This window comes from Corvus hawaiiensis, chromosome 10 (genome assembly GCF_020740725.1).
Source record: "Corvus hawaiiensis isolate bCorHaw1 chromosome 10, bCorHaw1.pri.cur, whole genome shotgun sequence".
NCBI classification, from domain to species: Eukaryota; Metazoa; Chordata; class Aves; order Passeriformes; family Corvidae; genus Corvus; species Corvus hawaiiensis.
In genome coordinates, this window is record NC_063222.1 from 24364977 (window position 1) to 24380920 (window position 15944).

At 43.2% G+C, this 15944-nt stretch overlaps 1 protein-coding gene across 9 annotated transcripts in view; it reads left to right on the forward strand.

Annotated features, from left to right (window-relative positions):
- Nucleotides 1–7: 7 nt before the first annotated feature.
- Nucleotides 8–15944, forward strand: part of PHC3 (polyhomeotic homolog 3) — a 31340-nt gene continuing 15403 nt past the window's right edge. For 3 of the 9 annotated variants that reach the window (XR_007205697.1, XM_048314247.1, XM_048314255.1), the window contains exons 1-10: nucleotides 8–380; nucleotides 4989–5136; nucleotides 5872–6030; nucleotides 7427–7504; nucleotides 9026–9184; nucleotides 9618–9716; nucleotides 10836–11070; nucleotides 12549–13423; nucleotides 14845–14995; nucleotides 15316–15569. Coding sequence is in view for 8 of the 9 variants with exons in the window: in XM_048314247.1 (XP_048170204.1) it covers nucleotides 106–380; nucleotides 4989–5136; nucleotides 5872–6030; nucleotides 7427–7504; nucleotides 9026–9184; nucleotides 9618–9716; nucleotides 10836–11070; nucleotides 12549–13423; nucleotides 14845–14995; nucleotides 15316–15569 (2433 nt within the window). In the remaining variant the exon portion in view is untranslated. Of the gene's footprint in view, nucleotides 381–2147; nucleotides 2217–4988; nucleotides 5137–5871; nucleotides 6031–7426; nucleotides 7505–9025; nucleotides 9185–9617; nucleotides 9717–10835; nucleotides 11071–12548; nucleotides 13424–14844; nucleotides 14996–15315; nucleotides 15570–15944 lie in introns of those variants that run through there. The other 6 variants (XM_048314248.1, XM_048314254.1, XM_048314249.1 and 3 more) reach the window with 6 other exon arrangements.

Below are 15944 nucleotides of genomic sequence, written 5' to 3' on the forward strand. Positions count from 1 at the left end.
GCGCGGAGCCGCGCGGGGCGGCGCGGAAGGGCAGCGCCGGATGTCCCCCGCCGGGGCGGAGGAGCCGCCCCGAGAGCGGCCGGGCAGCAGCTCCGCCGCCCCTGGATGTGGGTGTCAGTCCTGTGGGTGTCCCCCCGCGCTCTACATGGGCTCTCCCCGGCGGGACTCCACACCTGTGGAGCGGGATGCTCCACGCCGCGGCAGAGGGGGGGCAGCGGCGGCGGCGGCACCCAGGTAACCGGAGGCCCCGTAGCGGAGTCGCCACAGCGGCCGCTCCCGGTCAGGCGGGTGCGAACGCGCACCCGGGTCCCTCCGCTCCCACCGCCGCGTCCGGAACGGGGGCGGCACCGCGGGGTGCGTCACTCCGCCACCCACACTTGGTACGGCCCAGCGCAAAGCATGACGGGACTGCGGGCGGTGGCGCGGCTGTGGCGCCGGCGGGGCGGGATGCGGGATGCGGGATGCGGGATGCGGGATGCTGGATGTGGGATGCTGGATGTGGGATGCTGGATGTGGGATGCAGGATGCTTCAGCCGCGGGTGGCTGCCGTGACAGGGAGCCAAGGAGGAAAACTTGTTCTACCCAAGTACCGATCGGGCTGATCCCCAGCAGCGTGGGCAGCAGGGATTCTCCACCTCATACTGAGTACCTGCAGTGCTGTGTCCTGCTCTGAGGTCTGGTCCGTCTACCGAAGAACGAGTTGCTGCTGGAGCGAGTCCAGACGAGGCAACGGAGAGGGTCCAAGAATCGGAGCTCCTCTGCTCTGGAGACAGGCTGAGAGTTGGGGCTGTTCAGCTTAGAGACAAGGCTCCAGGGAAACGTTAGAGCACCCTCCAGTGCCTAAAGGGGACTCTAAGAGAGCTGGCCAGGGACTTGGGACTAGGGCATGGAGTGACAGGACAAAAAAGAATGGCTTTAAATTTAAAGAGAGAACGTTTAGATTAAATATTAGGAAGAAATTTTTCCCTGTGAGGGTGATGAAGCCCTGACACAGGTTGCTGAATCACGTCATCTTTTACAGAAATGAGGCATCCTCATTAGACCTGTGGAATTGTCACTACTTGTCACAGGCATCCCACTTGTGCTCAGTGCAACTGCTTCACCTGTCAACAGCTTAAGTTCATCTCTAATACCTTGGGAGGTGTTTGAATTTTGTTAGACACTTGCTGAGTCTCTTTTCTTTGCAAAGAACTTACCTATCCCAACTAGCTGGTAGGTATGTGGCAATTTCCCACACCCCCCCGCCCCCCAATCATAGAACCACAGAATCATTTAGGCTGGAAAAAACCTCCAAGATCACTGAGTCCCAACTTTTGATCAATCCCCACCCTGTCAGCCAGAACAGAGCACTGAGTGTCATGTCCTGTCGTTCCTTGAACACCTCAGGGATGAGGACTCCACTACCTCCCTGTGCAGTCGGTATCGAAGAGACTTCCATTCCGAATGGAATTCCAGAGGTCCATTCTCGGGTCCCCCAGTGTGGCCCCCACATCCCCAACCCTTCCATGGGGATCCCCCAGCCTGGCTCCTGTGGTGATGGCCAAAGGAATATCAGGATCATCAAGTCCAGCTTTTAGCCCTGCACAGGACATCTCTGAGAGCCACACCACGTGCCTGACTGCATTGTCCAGACACTTCTTGAACTCAGTCAGGCGTGGAAGTTACAGAGGATTTAGCCTGAAGGCACCTCCCATAGTCATCCAAATACAGGCTTCCTGTACGTACAGTACAAAGATTTGCAAGCGTGTATGTATCAGGTGCCAAAACAAAGAGGCGTGATGCAAGAGATAACAGAGATGATTACTTTAAGTCATATTCACCCAGTGCTTTGAGCTGGTGAGTGGCAGGAAGGGTGGAAGGAAGCAAGCAGAGCCTCCAAAAGGAAACCTGAGATGCTCACACTGTGATTAGGATGGATGCACTGCTGACAGTGTCTGAGCAACAGCTGCTAAATCCGGGAGGCACTTGAAAGACGCTCCCTGTTTTGTTACAAATAGAAGTCGATAGGTTATTTGGGCTGAAAACACCGCATATTTCAATTCTCCGGGCCCGCTGCAGGTCTCCCTCAGCACCGGCCCCTCACGGCCGCCGCCAACATGGCGGCGGGGCCCGTCACGTGCGCGGCGGCGGCCGCGCCCCGCGCGCGCGCGGCACCTCCCCCGTGAGGGAGGCGAGAAAATGGCGGCGGCGGCGGCGCCTTGAGCGGCGCGTCCCAGGCGAGTGTCCCGGCGGGGCGCGCGGAGCGCGGGCAGCAGCAGCTGCGGGGCCCCGGCCGGGCCGCGGGGGCGGGGAACTCGCGCCCTGACCGCGCCCCGGCGCCGGGCCGGCCCCGCCCGCCTGCCTTTGCTCTCCTGAGGGGGCGGTGGCGGGGCCGGGCTGGGCGAGGCGGGGGCTGAGGGTGGGTCAGCCTGGCCTGGGCGGGGGGCGGCCGGCGAAGGGGCACCGGGGCGCCTCAGCGCGGGGCTGGTACTCCGCATGCCGTGGGGGGTATTCCCACAGAGCATACCTTCGTTATTTATTTCATTTTATTTTATTCATTATTTCGTAGCCCTCTGTCAAATACGGAATACTGTAGGGGTTAGGCTTGGAGAAAATTTTTGTTTAGTTTGGGTTTTTTTGTGGTTTGTCTCCTTGGAGTTGCAGGGAGAGGTTGTGAATGAAAAAAGAAATAAACTGTGTGGTTGTGGATGGTTGTGGTTGTGGATGTGGGTTTTCAGCAGGGTTTGTTATTACCATGGCATTTACCAAAACTTTCCACAACATGAGTAATGACATTCGCGTGTCCACCGTGAGGGTAGTTTCTTAATCGGTATAGAATAGCAGGTATTTTTTTACTTCAGGTGGTTGCTTTGACCAAGAAAAATATAAAGAAACAAAACTTTGGAATATTTACCTTATGCACAATGTAACCTGAAGTTATGTGGTGTCTTGTACTGTTACTGCTTGAATAAATACATATTTTCAATATAGTTTTCTGTTGTGTTTTGTGTTTTGGGCTCACTTAAATGCATAGTGGTTGTTGCAAGTCAATGTGTTTTCTAAAACTTGCTTTGCATTACAGAGATTGTTTTGAGTTAAAGTTGTTCAGGGAGCATCATCGCAAGGTCTCCATCATTAAACAAAATTAATTTTCTTGTAAATTAACATCTGATGCCCACTCGAGGTGAGGTGTCAGAGGATAGATGGAGATGCTGACCAAAAATTTGGGAGCTCTTTACTGTTTTCATTGTGCATCCTTTGTGAGAACAACCTGAGCAATGACAATATTATTTTTGAAATAATTTTGAGCTAAAGGATTAACGGCTCTCTTGGAGTGAACTTGTGATGGAATATTTACTAAGTGGGATATGTTGCACATCTTGCTCATAACACACCCAAAACACGGCTGAGAATGAAGGAAATGAGACATCTAATGTTTTAAGCTAATTTAACTGGTTGCATAACTCTGCAAAAACCAGCTAGACAAGTTGTAGGTGTAAATATTTTGAAGTGCTTTTAATGTCCACTGGAGGAGACAGGACTTTTTATTTTAAGATACTTTTCATGATGTGAAATTAACGTAAAGGGGTTTTAGGAATGATGCTGGGTTTATTGCAGTTGGAGTGGGAAGCTGTGTGTCTTAACTTGTGCCCTGATGTAGGTAGACAACTGGCATCAGTAATGCACAACAGACCTGATTTTTTAACAACAAATCATATTTTTTCTTCAGTTCTAATAGCAGGGATCTCTGCTTTTAGAGCATCCGTTATTGCCACGAATTTTCTTTGATGGGAAAGTCCATGCAAGTGCCCAATGCAAGGGTAGGCAAGAGGTCTTTAGGTGACCATGTATCTGTTAAAGTTTAGCTGTTGCAGGTCCTCAGGAACTGCAGCATCACGTGCAGCCCTCTGCTTGTAGAGTAGTCGTGTTTTGGGAGCTGAGGGTGGCAGCCTGGCAGTGTCCTGTTCTTCTTCCAGCTGTGTGAGTTGAAACTCCTGATAATGTTCCCTTTTGATGCAGCATCCAATGGGTGGTTTGTTAAGAACTTGGCAAAGCTGCTTTTTTTCTAGTATATTGCAGCTCTCTCTGATTATTTCTCTGAGCCCCTCTTTATGGTAAGAAGGAAACACATCTTCTCAACTCTCCCTTTTTTTGGCATCCTTTTGAAAGCAATAAACAGCTACTATGCTATTTCCTGTTAATCATAATACAAAGACTGAAAAAGAAACTGCAGTAAACACCCCCATAACATATATTGAGGTTTGTGATTCATTTCAGTTTTAAAGATGACATTTTGTGCTCTGCAACAGAAGGAAGTCACATAAGACTGGGGAGGATCATTTGAGGTGCTTAAATAGGTAGTTTGTTCCTTGGTTCTTGCTGTATTATGTGAGGTGTTGTTAAAAGGAATTTTGCCTGTATCCTTTCCCTCTCTCCCCAAACAGAGTATTTCACTGGTGATTTTTGCCAAGAGCAGGTTTTGTTCAGTGTCCAGGGTCAGCCAGCAATTTCAGTCGTGGGGGTGAGGGAGGTGATCCTTGTCCTGTGTAGCTGGCTGGAAATCTTGGATGTATTCCTAAATTGGTTCTTTATTGCTACTTTTTATAGATCTTAGAAGATTATAACTACATCTCTCAAGAGACTGCATCAAGTAATAGCAAATACTACAAACTAAGATTAGATGCTAAGGAGAAATTCTTTACTATAGGTTTGCTGAGGCCCTGGCACAGGTTGCCCATGGAGGCTGTGGCTGCCTCATCTCTGCAAGTGTTCAAGGCCAGGTTGGATGTGGCTTGAAGCAGCCTGGTGTATTGAAAGGTGACCCTGCCATGGCAGGGGGTGGGACGAGATTATCTTTAAGGTCCCTCCAACCCAAACTATTCTGTGATTCTGTGAAACTTACCTTTTGAAAATTGTCTATTGTTCTGTCTCAGCAAAATGTAATTTTTGCATTAAAATCAGCGTGTTCTGGCCTTGTTTGTGAACTACGTTTGTGTCGCTCCTGCCAGGCTGGACGAACGCTGCACAGCTATGGAGAATGAACCCAACACAACAACATGTTCTGCATCCACAACGACCGTCACCACCACCTCCACCTCCCGCACGCCGCTGCCACAGATCTCTGTCTACAGCGGCTCTGACAGACATGCTGTCCAGGTACTGGGCTCTGGGGTCTTCCTCCCTGTCCTGTACAGAGCTCTAAATACAGGCATTGTGCAGTACTTTACACAGGATTAACTCTTCATTCCTAATTGCTGTTGTCTTTCTCAATAGCTGACTTGCTGGTTTTCAGGAGGTGTTTACTGGAGGGTATCAGACCACTGAAGCATAGTCTCCCAAATAAGAGAGGGGGAAATGCTATGATAGAAAGTTTGGTTTGTTCACCATTTGCTAAGGGTGTGGATTATTAACATAAACCTTTGCAAAATAAAGCTGTTTGTTTGACCAACTTTGACTACAGGGATCCAAGGTCTTTGTGTGGGTTTAAGTGCTATGTGGGATCCAGCCCCCTCTTGCTGTTCTTGAAATTAGGTCTCCTTGAACTTTGTACAGTCCATTCTGTTGTGTTTGATAACTGGATTTCTCACACACTATTCTGATCTCTCAAAAAGCAGAACATGGTGTAGGATGTGTTGACAAGCAGCTGAGAGGCTGGGATGATGTGTTGGGAATGATGCTGTATTGTCAGGCTGTCCTTGAGAATGTGAATATATTGATGTTGACAGTACTCTGTGACTTGGTCAAGAACAGTGAGGGAGCAAGTTCAATATTTCATAACTGATGTGAAAAAAATTTATTTGGTTTTATTTCCTTGTAAGGGTAAACTTCAACATCATGTCAGCATGGTGTGTGCTTTGTAATTGTAATTAATTACCTACTGATTCATCACAGGTTATTCAGCAGGCCTTGCATCGTCCTCCTAGCTCAGCTGCTCAGTACCTCCAGCAGATGTATGCAGCCCAACAGCAGCATCTAATGCTGCAGACTGCTGCTCTGCAGCAGCAGCACTTAAGCAGTACCCAATTTCAGAGTCTGGCAACTGTTCCACAGGTGAGAGTGAAGATTGCTGAAAAAGAACCGCGTATTATCTAGAGCAGGGCTACAGTTGTTGTCAAACGTAATAACAGCTTAAGTGCCTGAGCTTAGTGCCTCATAATTCACTGTTATATTTTAATGACGTTGTTATTTTAAATTGTATCGTCCTCCAAACTGTTGGGAGGATTTTGTCCAGTGGTATAGATGCTCCAGTAGGCAACCATTCCATGCTTTATTGCATACATTATAATGCATCATGTAAATCATCAAGCAGTAATAAATATTAAAAATAGACTACTTCAATCTTCATCCCATGATTTTCTCTAAAAGTTGATGGGGGGAGCAATGAATAGCATTGTATCTTAGTGAAATAAAAAATAATGAACATCTGGCATCTTAGTGTTTTGCCTCACATCTGGCTGCATTATAAGTAATGGTAAAATTAAATTTTAACCCTGAATGTGAAAATGTAGGAGGTAAATGACATTTCATATCTGAAACACAGCTTTTAACATCAGTGATCACTGGAGGAGGCCCATTTTGAATTCAAGCAGTGGCAAGAATTCCTTTGACCTCAGCTGGCCTTGGATTGAGAATATGATCTTGCAGAGAGAGGTGGTTGTTAATGATTTTACACAGGGAAATGCTAAATGGAGTTAAAGACCTCAGGGATATGGCTGTTTGCTGTCAGAGCTGGACTGACTAATTTTTGCTCCTGGCTTTTTCTTCTATACCTTTTTCATTAGGTTGTGGTAATATGTTGATTTGTCTTTTTTGTTGTGATGGATTTCTATATGGACATACAGCTACTGAGACAGAGCAAAGAAAATCAGATTGGGAAAGTTTTGGTTCTGTTCATACATAAACCTAAATCACTGTCCTTGTTGTTCATCTGAAGGGCTGGAATAGAATCCAGTGGTAGATGCTAGATGTGCATACATAAGTTACCATTCCAGAATATGAGGCTGTTCTCTACAGCATTTATAAAGTTTGCTTTGTTTTAGACTATTCTAATCACAATAAAATTATGATGTGAGTTTTAATAATAACAGTTCTTAATGATATTGCATTTTAAGTTCTAAGCACCATAGGCAAGGAGGTGATCACTTAGCTACATCATTAGCAGTTTGGCAGACTTCACCTCTGATTGTTTTTCTTCAAGTCTTGATCTGAAAGAATTATATGCCTGAAATTTGGTAGGACTTCAAGGAATTTTGCACCTTGCAGGTAGCATCCCATAGTGCAGAGTGCACTTTGCTGAAAACTATTTCCACCAAGTAAAGCATTCTTATTGTTAACTCAGAGAAAATGTAAAGGTAGAGAGGGCTGTTTCTCATGGTTTATACAAAAAAATGAACATCACTTAAGCACTTTCTGATTTCATTATTTGACACATATTCTTGCTATTTAGGCAAGCCTGTCAGGTGGGAGGCAATGTACTTCCCCCACTGGGAGTGTCACTCAGCAGTCAAGCATGTCGCAGACCTCGGTACGTAACTGCACCAAGCCCTCCCTCCATTCCCAACCCCGCTTGGTTCTTATATGGCTGCAGGGAAAAGCAGAAAATATTTTAGCATTTCAGCTTATGTTGTTAAAATCAGTACTACAGACACAGTGAACAGAAGTATGATGACTCTGAAATAAGTGTCGGGTGCTGTGTGTGACTGTTGCTGGCCGCTGTTGGCTTCCCCAGTTCCAGACCCCTCTTGGTTCTCTCAGGGGCAGCTGCTCACTCCACAAGCACCAGTGGCTGTTTCTACTCCTGTAGAAATCACTCCCTGAGCTCTCATCTCTTACATGATTTCTTACTGGATTTTCTACATTAGTTTTTTATTCAGGGCACTACTGTAGGTGAAAATTGTAACTGTGTATCAGGGATGAAATAGCACAAAATCTAAAGAATCTAAGTCAATGCTCACATATATTTATGAAAGTGATTAAATGTTTATAGCATTCATTCTTTTATTGATTATCATCTTTTATCATGCATCTTTTTTGCAGTTTCACTTCCCATATTCTAGGCATGTGCTCAGGTTTCAGTTGTGAGTGGCTCTGTGTTCAGTTCATGCTGTATTTCTTTAAGTGCCATTATCAGACATGCACAGTCTCTTCTGTACAGTTTTACAGTTATGTGAAGTAGGATTTGTTAGTCCTACAGACATCCTGCTTATTAATCACACCCTCAAGCTGTTCATGACTCCAGTGCATAGCTTCAGTGATTTAACGGTGTATTTTTTTTAAGCTCTCATAGCTTGGCTTGGCTTACAGCTGTTAGAACTAAAACCATTCATTCATTAAATTTAGGAGGGAAAGTCTATTAAGATGTCTGATGTTAAACTTAACAAAATAATTGGGCTGGGGTTTTTCAAGGAAATCTTTTAAGTAAGTGATGAAAAAGAGCTGGGCACTTAACTCTGTTAGACTGGTTAGAAAAAAAAAAGGAAAAGCAAAATCACAACAGCTTCTTTTTTTAAGAAGATGCTAAAGAGTGGTTCTTGAGGAGCATTTAATATGAAATTGGAGAAGGTTTTAGTCTTCAGTCATTTTTTAGTGTGCATATATGAAATGAGGATTGAAAGTCCATACGTGGTGGCACAAATGAGCGTCCTGATCAGGTTGCATAATGGAAGATACCAGTCCAGGCAGTTAATATAAACATTTAAAGATCTTAAATATTAAAGTTCAGGTGTTTTTCTTAAAATATTGAAAACTCATTCTACATATTCAATAAATGTGTATTTCTATGAGGCATATTTTACAGACTTCCTATCATTGTTTATATTTGTGACTGCTTATTATTATTTACTGCAAAGTGGTTGCTTGCAGTGTAAGAATAAAAACGTACAGTCTTGCCAGAATCCAATTTTATGATGATTGGCTCAATATATTTTTGATACCTTTACAGTTCAGAGATTCCAACTGCCCCTGCCATTTTTGTCAAAGGCTTTCTGGCTTTAGACCCTAGGGTGACGGAATTTCCATGACAGAAGCAATATTTTTGTTTCCTTAGATTAACCTCTCCACCTCTCCTACACCTGCACAGATAATAAGCCGTTCTCAGACCTCCAACACCACCAGCAGCAGCATCACCCAACAGACGATGTTGCTGGGCAGCACCTCTCCCACCCTGAGTGCAAGCCAGGCCCAAATGTATCTACGAGCTCAGATGGTAAGTTTTGACTGCAGTCCTTACAAAGTTTGGCTTTGGTCTGTCCTTATTGGAAGATCTAAGCTCTCTTTCTTAAATATAATAGATATTGGGCTCTTCTCTTGTCTTTTTTTCACTAATTTGTAGTATTGAAGGGAAAGTTCTCTTAAGTGCTTGTATGAAAGATCATAGATGTGTTTATTTATCTCAAAGATTTTTCTCAATATGCAGAACAAATATTATATTTGGTTTACATTATTCTCTTTTAGTTTTGTTTATTTAAATTATCATGATAAATAGCTCTTTAAATAAATTAATCTAGAAGTTAAAAAGTAAATTTTAGAAGCTGTACATCAGTATGTGTAAGTTATGTATCTCTTTAAGATACTGCATTTCTTTCACAGATTTTAAAAATTTCAGTCTGTTACCATGTACCTTTTTTCTTGCTTAACAGCTTATTTTTACTCCTGCGACCACTGTGGCTGCTGTCCAGTCTGACATTCCTGTTGTCTCCTCATCCTCCTCATCTTCCTGTCAGTCTGCAGCTACTCAGGTGCGCTTGTGTAAGCTTACTAAAGGTCCGTCCAGTCGAGTGGGACAAAACTGAAAAGTAAAGAAATATTGCGCTTAAGTTTTTCTAGCTTTACTTGCACCCCAGACCAGAGAGCAGATGAGCTGCTGGGGTGGGTCTGCCAAGCTCCAGCTGAGTCACCTTACCTGTGAAGATGTGCTGAAGGTTGATTTGTCCTCACTGGGACAGAATGGCAGTGAATGCCTCCTGCATGCCAGTGAGGAAACAAGTTGGGTTTGAATGTGCCCTGTGGTGACACACGGAGCAGTGAGAAGTGAAATGTAAACTAGCTGTTCATTACACAGGTACTAACTGCTGAGTGGGGAAGGGATTATGTAATCAAAATAGGGGATGGTGATAACAAGATAACAATTAGTCTTCTTTTTCATGTAAAAGATGATGTGAATTAGTGCTTCGAGGGTAGGCATTATCCTTGAAAATGAAATTTTAGCTCAGCACGTAGGATTGGAGATCTGGGATCGTTATGTACAGAATCTGGGTGTGATATAACAGACTTCAGGGAAAGTGGTCCCTGACTGATTTACATTTCAGAAAACAAAACCTTTTGTTTCATGTGATATTGGAGGTGTCATGATGAGAAGAGAGGTTAATATTGGTGTAGAAACAAAGGTCTCCATTTTGTTAACACACAGATAGTAGAGGAGACTCTGGTCCCACTGTCCACCCAAGCCTCTAGCTTATGTTGGTGTCTGGAAGCTCACTCACAGACCACTGCACTTCTGCAGTGTCTGTGTGAGAATAAAATTGCCTTTGCTTAAGATGCCTTGTGTCACTTACTTTGAAGGCACAATAAAAGAGAAAAATAAAAGCTTTAATTCAAATTAATTAAAAATTTCCATTTCTTTTAAAAATTCAATAAGGGAAAAAAGACTTCTGTATTTATCACTGAAGTAATAAAGATCCCTATCCTTCTCTAAATTTTATGGCTTTAAAGATACTTTGATATGCAGATTTTTAGCTTCTTGTGATCACGTGGGATGAGAAGCATTACAAAATGTAAATTTTTTTGCTGTTTTTGCCTGATCTTTGTCATAGGTATTTATAGAGTTCGGGTTTTTTCATGTTTTGCTCATTTCCCAGGTTCAGAACTTGACGTTGCGCAGTCAGAAGCTGGGTGTGTTGTCAAGTTCACAGAATGGCCCACCAAAGAGCAGCAGTCAAACTCAGTCCCTGTGCCCCAGTAAACCTGTCAGCAGTTCCAAGGGCAGCCAGCCAGATCCCTCAGAAAGCAATAGGAAAGGCGAGAGCCCAGCTCCAGAGTGTCGGAGTACGCCGGTCACACGGACATCCAGCATACACCACTTAATAACACCAGGTGGGATGAAAACAGAGCTATAGGAAAGTTACTTTACTTAAAACTGATTTGTATATCACAGTTCTGTCAGAGTTCAGTGCTCTCTGGCCATGTTATTATAGATATTCCACATGAATAGAGTTCGAATTTTCTTAGTAAATTCACTTATTTGTTGGTATTGGATGCTGCACAGGATTTTGATTAAGCAGAGGCAGGAATTTTCTTAAATCACAATACAAGCACAATATAGCAACTGCAATATCCTGTTGAGTCACAGCACAGACATGATTCTCATTCCTGGTCTCTCTCTGTGTGTTTGTTGTCAGGACATGCCTGACATCTCCGGGCAGCAAAATGTGGGCTGAAACCATCTCAAGCCTCTTGCTCCCATCAAAATCCATTTTGTTGGTGGTTTGGTTTTTCTTTTCTTGTGTCGTTTGTGTCATGAGAACGTTCTTATATCGGGTACTTTTATAAACCCATAGGTAACAATGCTCAGAATTTCAGTATTTTGTATTGAGAGAAATCCAAATAACCTGCTCTTGGTTAGAGTGGCACTTGCACTGCATGCAGCATATCTGCATCCTAGCTTTCTTATTTTGAAGAAGTGATGGTAGTCTAGACAATTGGTTTGAATTCTGTGGAATGTAGCTTGGCTTAGTGACAGCTTTTAGAGAAAGAGTGGGACTTGGAGGCAGACATTCTGGAGGTATTGAACCCTAATGCTCTCAGAACTCAAATTGGTAAGAAGAAAATCTGTCCTTAGTAGCAGAACAAATCAAAAAACCTACACAAATGAGTCGTTTCTCAAGTGGACAAGACAAAGCAAGAAGAGATTTGCGTGTGGAAGACAATATATATGTGTGCTGTAAGAAATGACTGGTGAGTCACTGGTTCACTTAAAGGTGATGTGATTTCTCTGGAAGCTGCACTATTTTTAGATTTGTACCTCTCAGTTGCTGTGTTCAAGTTCAGGCAAATGCTTTCAATGGTTTAAATTTATACTGAACTCTTGGAGTTTTATTTGGTATCTTAAAACAGTATTATCTACACTTTAACTTAGCACTTATCTCCAAAACCTGTTGATTGTGATGTGCTTATAATTTCTATTCAAGTCTGTTTCAAAGCAAAAGTTAAATCCATTTAAAATTGCATTAAATTCTTAAATAAGGCTGGATCAGCAATAATGTTAGACCTAGCACCAAAAAGATAAGTTTAGATACTTCTTTATAGAAAGTACATATATGTAAAAAGCATGGCCATATTCCTTTATTCATTTATGCATTTTACTTTGGAAATTGATATACTCCCCTAATAAATTGTTCCTGTGTTCTATATGCTGTCAAAGAAGATATTTCTAAACAAATATATTTTTTAAATATTAAATGTTTAAAAAATTGTACTGATCTTTAAAGTGAGAATTTTTGAGGTGTTTTATAATATTTTCAGAACTTGAAGAAATAAATACTAATTGTCACTTTTTTTCCCTTCCCTCACAGCTTCATATTCTCCATTGCAACCTCATTCTCTAGTAAAACATCAGCAGATCCCACTTCATTCGCCAGCTCCAAAGATTTCCCATCATCAGCTGATCCTGCAGCAGCAGCAGCAAGTCCAGCCGATTGCACTTCAGACTCCTCCGGGCCAGGAACCGCCTCCATCCCAGCACTGTCTGCCCCTCCCCAGCCATGCGCTGCCTCCGGCTCCCAGCGGCGTCCAGTCCCACTGCTCCCCTATCCACATCCATCCTCCGCCTCTCACGCTCTCTCCTACCCCATCCCAGTCAGCTCAGCAGTCAGTGGTGGTATCCCCTCCGCCATCGCACTCCCCGAGTCAGTCACCCACCATAATCATTCACCCTCAAGCCCTTATCCAGTCCCAGGCCAGCTCCCTGGTGCCGGCGGCTCTGCAGCCCGAGCCGGCCGCTCCCCAGGCGGCTGCCGCCAACCCCGTGCGACCGTCGCAGCCGCTCAGCCTCCCGCCGCACCTGCCGCTGCCGCCCTCCCCCGCCGTGCACATCGGGGCCGTGGAGCCGCCCAGCTTGGTTTCCCCGGGCCAGCAGCTCGTGTCCTCCACGCCACACCAGCAGTATCCAGCCCTGCAATCCGCTCCCATCCCTCTGGCAGCTCCGTCTCAGCTCTCGGCATCCTCAACCCAGATTCAACCGCTACCCTTGCAGTCTGTGCAGTCTTTACAAGTGCAGCCTGAAATTCTGTCCCAGGGCCAGGTTTTGGTTCAAAACACTTTGGTTTCTGAGGAAGAACTTCCTGCTGCAGAAGCTTTGGTCCAGCTGCCATTTCAAACTCTTCCACCGCCACAGACTGTCGCAGTAAATCTCCAGGTGCAGCCGTCAGTTCCGATTGAAACTCCAGTGGTGAGTGATAACATTGCATCCTTTATTCTTTCCCTGGGCTTCTCCAGAGCTGTGAGTCTGGCTCGTTGACTTAAAAGGGAGCTAAATCAGGTGCTAGACAGAGGACAAGAAACCTGTTGATTACAGAACTGAGTTTTAAGAAAACTAATAGACATTCTTCTTCTGTTTCATGTTTTGATTTGGGGTTTTTTTTGTTGGCTTTTTGTAATGGATCATCAGTCAAGAATATCAACCAGGAATTGTGAAAGTGCAGATTTATGATCTAAAATCTTGTTTCTTAATGAAATTACAACGCATTTGAAGTTAAAAAATATAAGTAAATACATGACAATGCTTACATAAAGAATTTGGTAAATGTGACATGGACTGTAAGCTTTTACCTCAATACAAATAGATTTTGATTAGGAGAATCATCTGTACTAGGTGGAAGGTGCATAGCAGGTTATTAAGATGATAGGTTTCTGGATAATTAATTTTGTACTAACATTAAAAATATCCTCCTCATAAAAGAATAGGGAAATTTTCGTACTGTACCCAGCACCGCCATTTAATTTGGTTCAGTGTTTGTCTCAGATGTCTGCAGTTTGTAATTGAAGGTTTTGGCTTCAATCACTGGATTAAAATAGTGTATGGGAAAATAAAGTGATATGCAGATAATGCTGACATTTAAGATGGTGTTGCTGGGCTTTAGCGGTAAAATGCTAATGAGATTAAGTTGAGCAAAAGAATTAGCAGATCTTGTAGGCTTTTTTGAGGCTATCAACAGGTTAAGGAAGGAGGTGTGCTGTTCATCTTTGATTTATTTTAAGAGGGTAATAACCTCAACTGATATTTCATGGAGAAATTGGGCAAAAGAGTAGAAGCCAGGTTTGCTTTTGACAGGGTAGTGTTTTACATTTTAATCTGCTAAACTGTCTGTCAGGAATTTATGTAAATTTATTTCAACACTTTTGAGGAAAAGACCTTAAAATCTCTTACAACCACTAATGCTTGATAGTCTTGGTGTACTCCTCTGAAATAGTCAGTTTGATTACACTGCTGTATAAGATAGAACAATTTGCAGACTTGTCATTAAACTTGCATTTTGCAGATGAGTTTAAATAACATCAGATGTATGTATAAATAAAAATACAGTAAACTATACACATAAGATACTAAAAAAGTCAAGTTCTCTGATCTATTTGGAGAACTGTGCTTCTTTATATATTGCGGTTTGTAACGAAATATTTTAATTTTACTGTCATAGATATTGTGATGTCCTCAAAGTTCATTGTTTGGTATGGAGTTTGGAAACAAGTATTTTATTAAAAGATTAACGTATTTTAACTGGTAATTTATTTTTAAAACTGTATTTATGCAACTCTTTCAAGGTATTAAGATAGAATGGAAATCTCTCTAAAGCAATAGTTTGTTGGATGCAGATTTACCAAGTGGAGAATGTATGTGAAGAGGAGATGCCCGAGGACTCAGATTGCGTCCACATGGCAAGAACACCTACACCACCCACCTTGTCTCCCCCAGCCATAACCTTGGGCAATGGAGAGGCTCTTAATTCAGAAGATCCTTTGTCAGGTGAGGACAAATGCCAGACTCAGGTAGCTTTTGGTTTTATGGTTTGTTTAAGTAAGTAATGGCCAACTGTGCTTGTAGTTAGTAGGTACTGAGTAAAGGAAACTGTTTGTATGAAGAGGGTGTGTTTGTGGAATAGTCTGTCAAGATAAAACATCTTCTTTTAAAAGTGGAATCTATAAAGCCTAGGGAAGAGCCTGCGTTAGGGGTTGATGGATGGAGAGATGGGTCTTGGGGATTTATCACCTCTTACTTCCAGAATTCTGAGCCCATTAGGTTGGATATAAGTGATAAAACATAACATGCTTTGTTATTTTTTGCAGAACACGGGGGACTGCCTTCAGTGACATCATCAGTCAGTGCCTCAGTAATTAAATCTCCATCTGATCCTTCACATGCCTCTATTCCACCACCACCTCTTTTGCTTCCAGCAGCAACGACAAGGAGCAACAGCACATCCATGCCCAATAGCATTCCCAGCCTAGAAAATAAACCTCCACAGGCTATTGTTAAGCCCCAGATCCTGACCCACGTCATCGAAGGCTTTGTGATTCAGGAGGGGTTGGAGCCATTCCCTGTAAGTCTAAAAGTTGCTAGGAATTTTTTACTACTAATCTTTGAAATAAACTCTTTGTAAGAATGATGTTATTTGTGGCTAGTAGATATTTAGATCTTGAATTATATTTCAGATGTTGGTTTTGACCTTTTCTCCACTGATTGGTGACTTGAGTAGTAGGCAGTATCTGTAGATAACTACAGAGAATGGTTTTAGGCTACCATTTGGAATTTTTTTACATTTTTCTGTCTCCCAGATCCCTCAATTAAGTGATATGTTAATTTAAACCTCAGAACTAAGTCTGTGTTAAAATTCTAAAATGCTACAATTTGTTGTTTCAAGCACTGGCAACTTGTAACTGGGCTAGTTGTAATTAGTTCCATGTCTGGTAAGAAT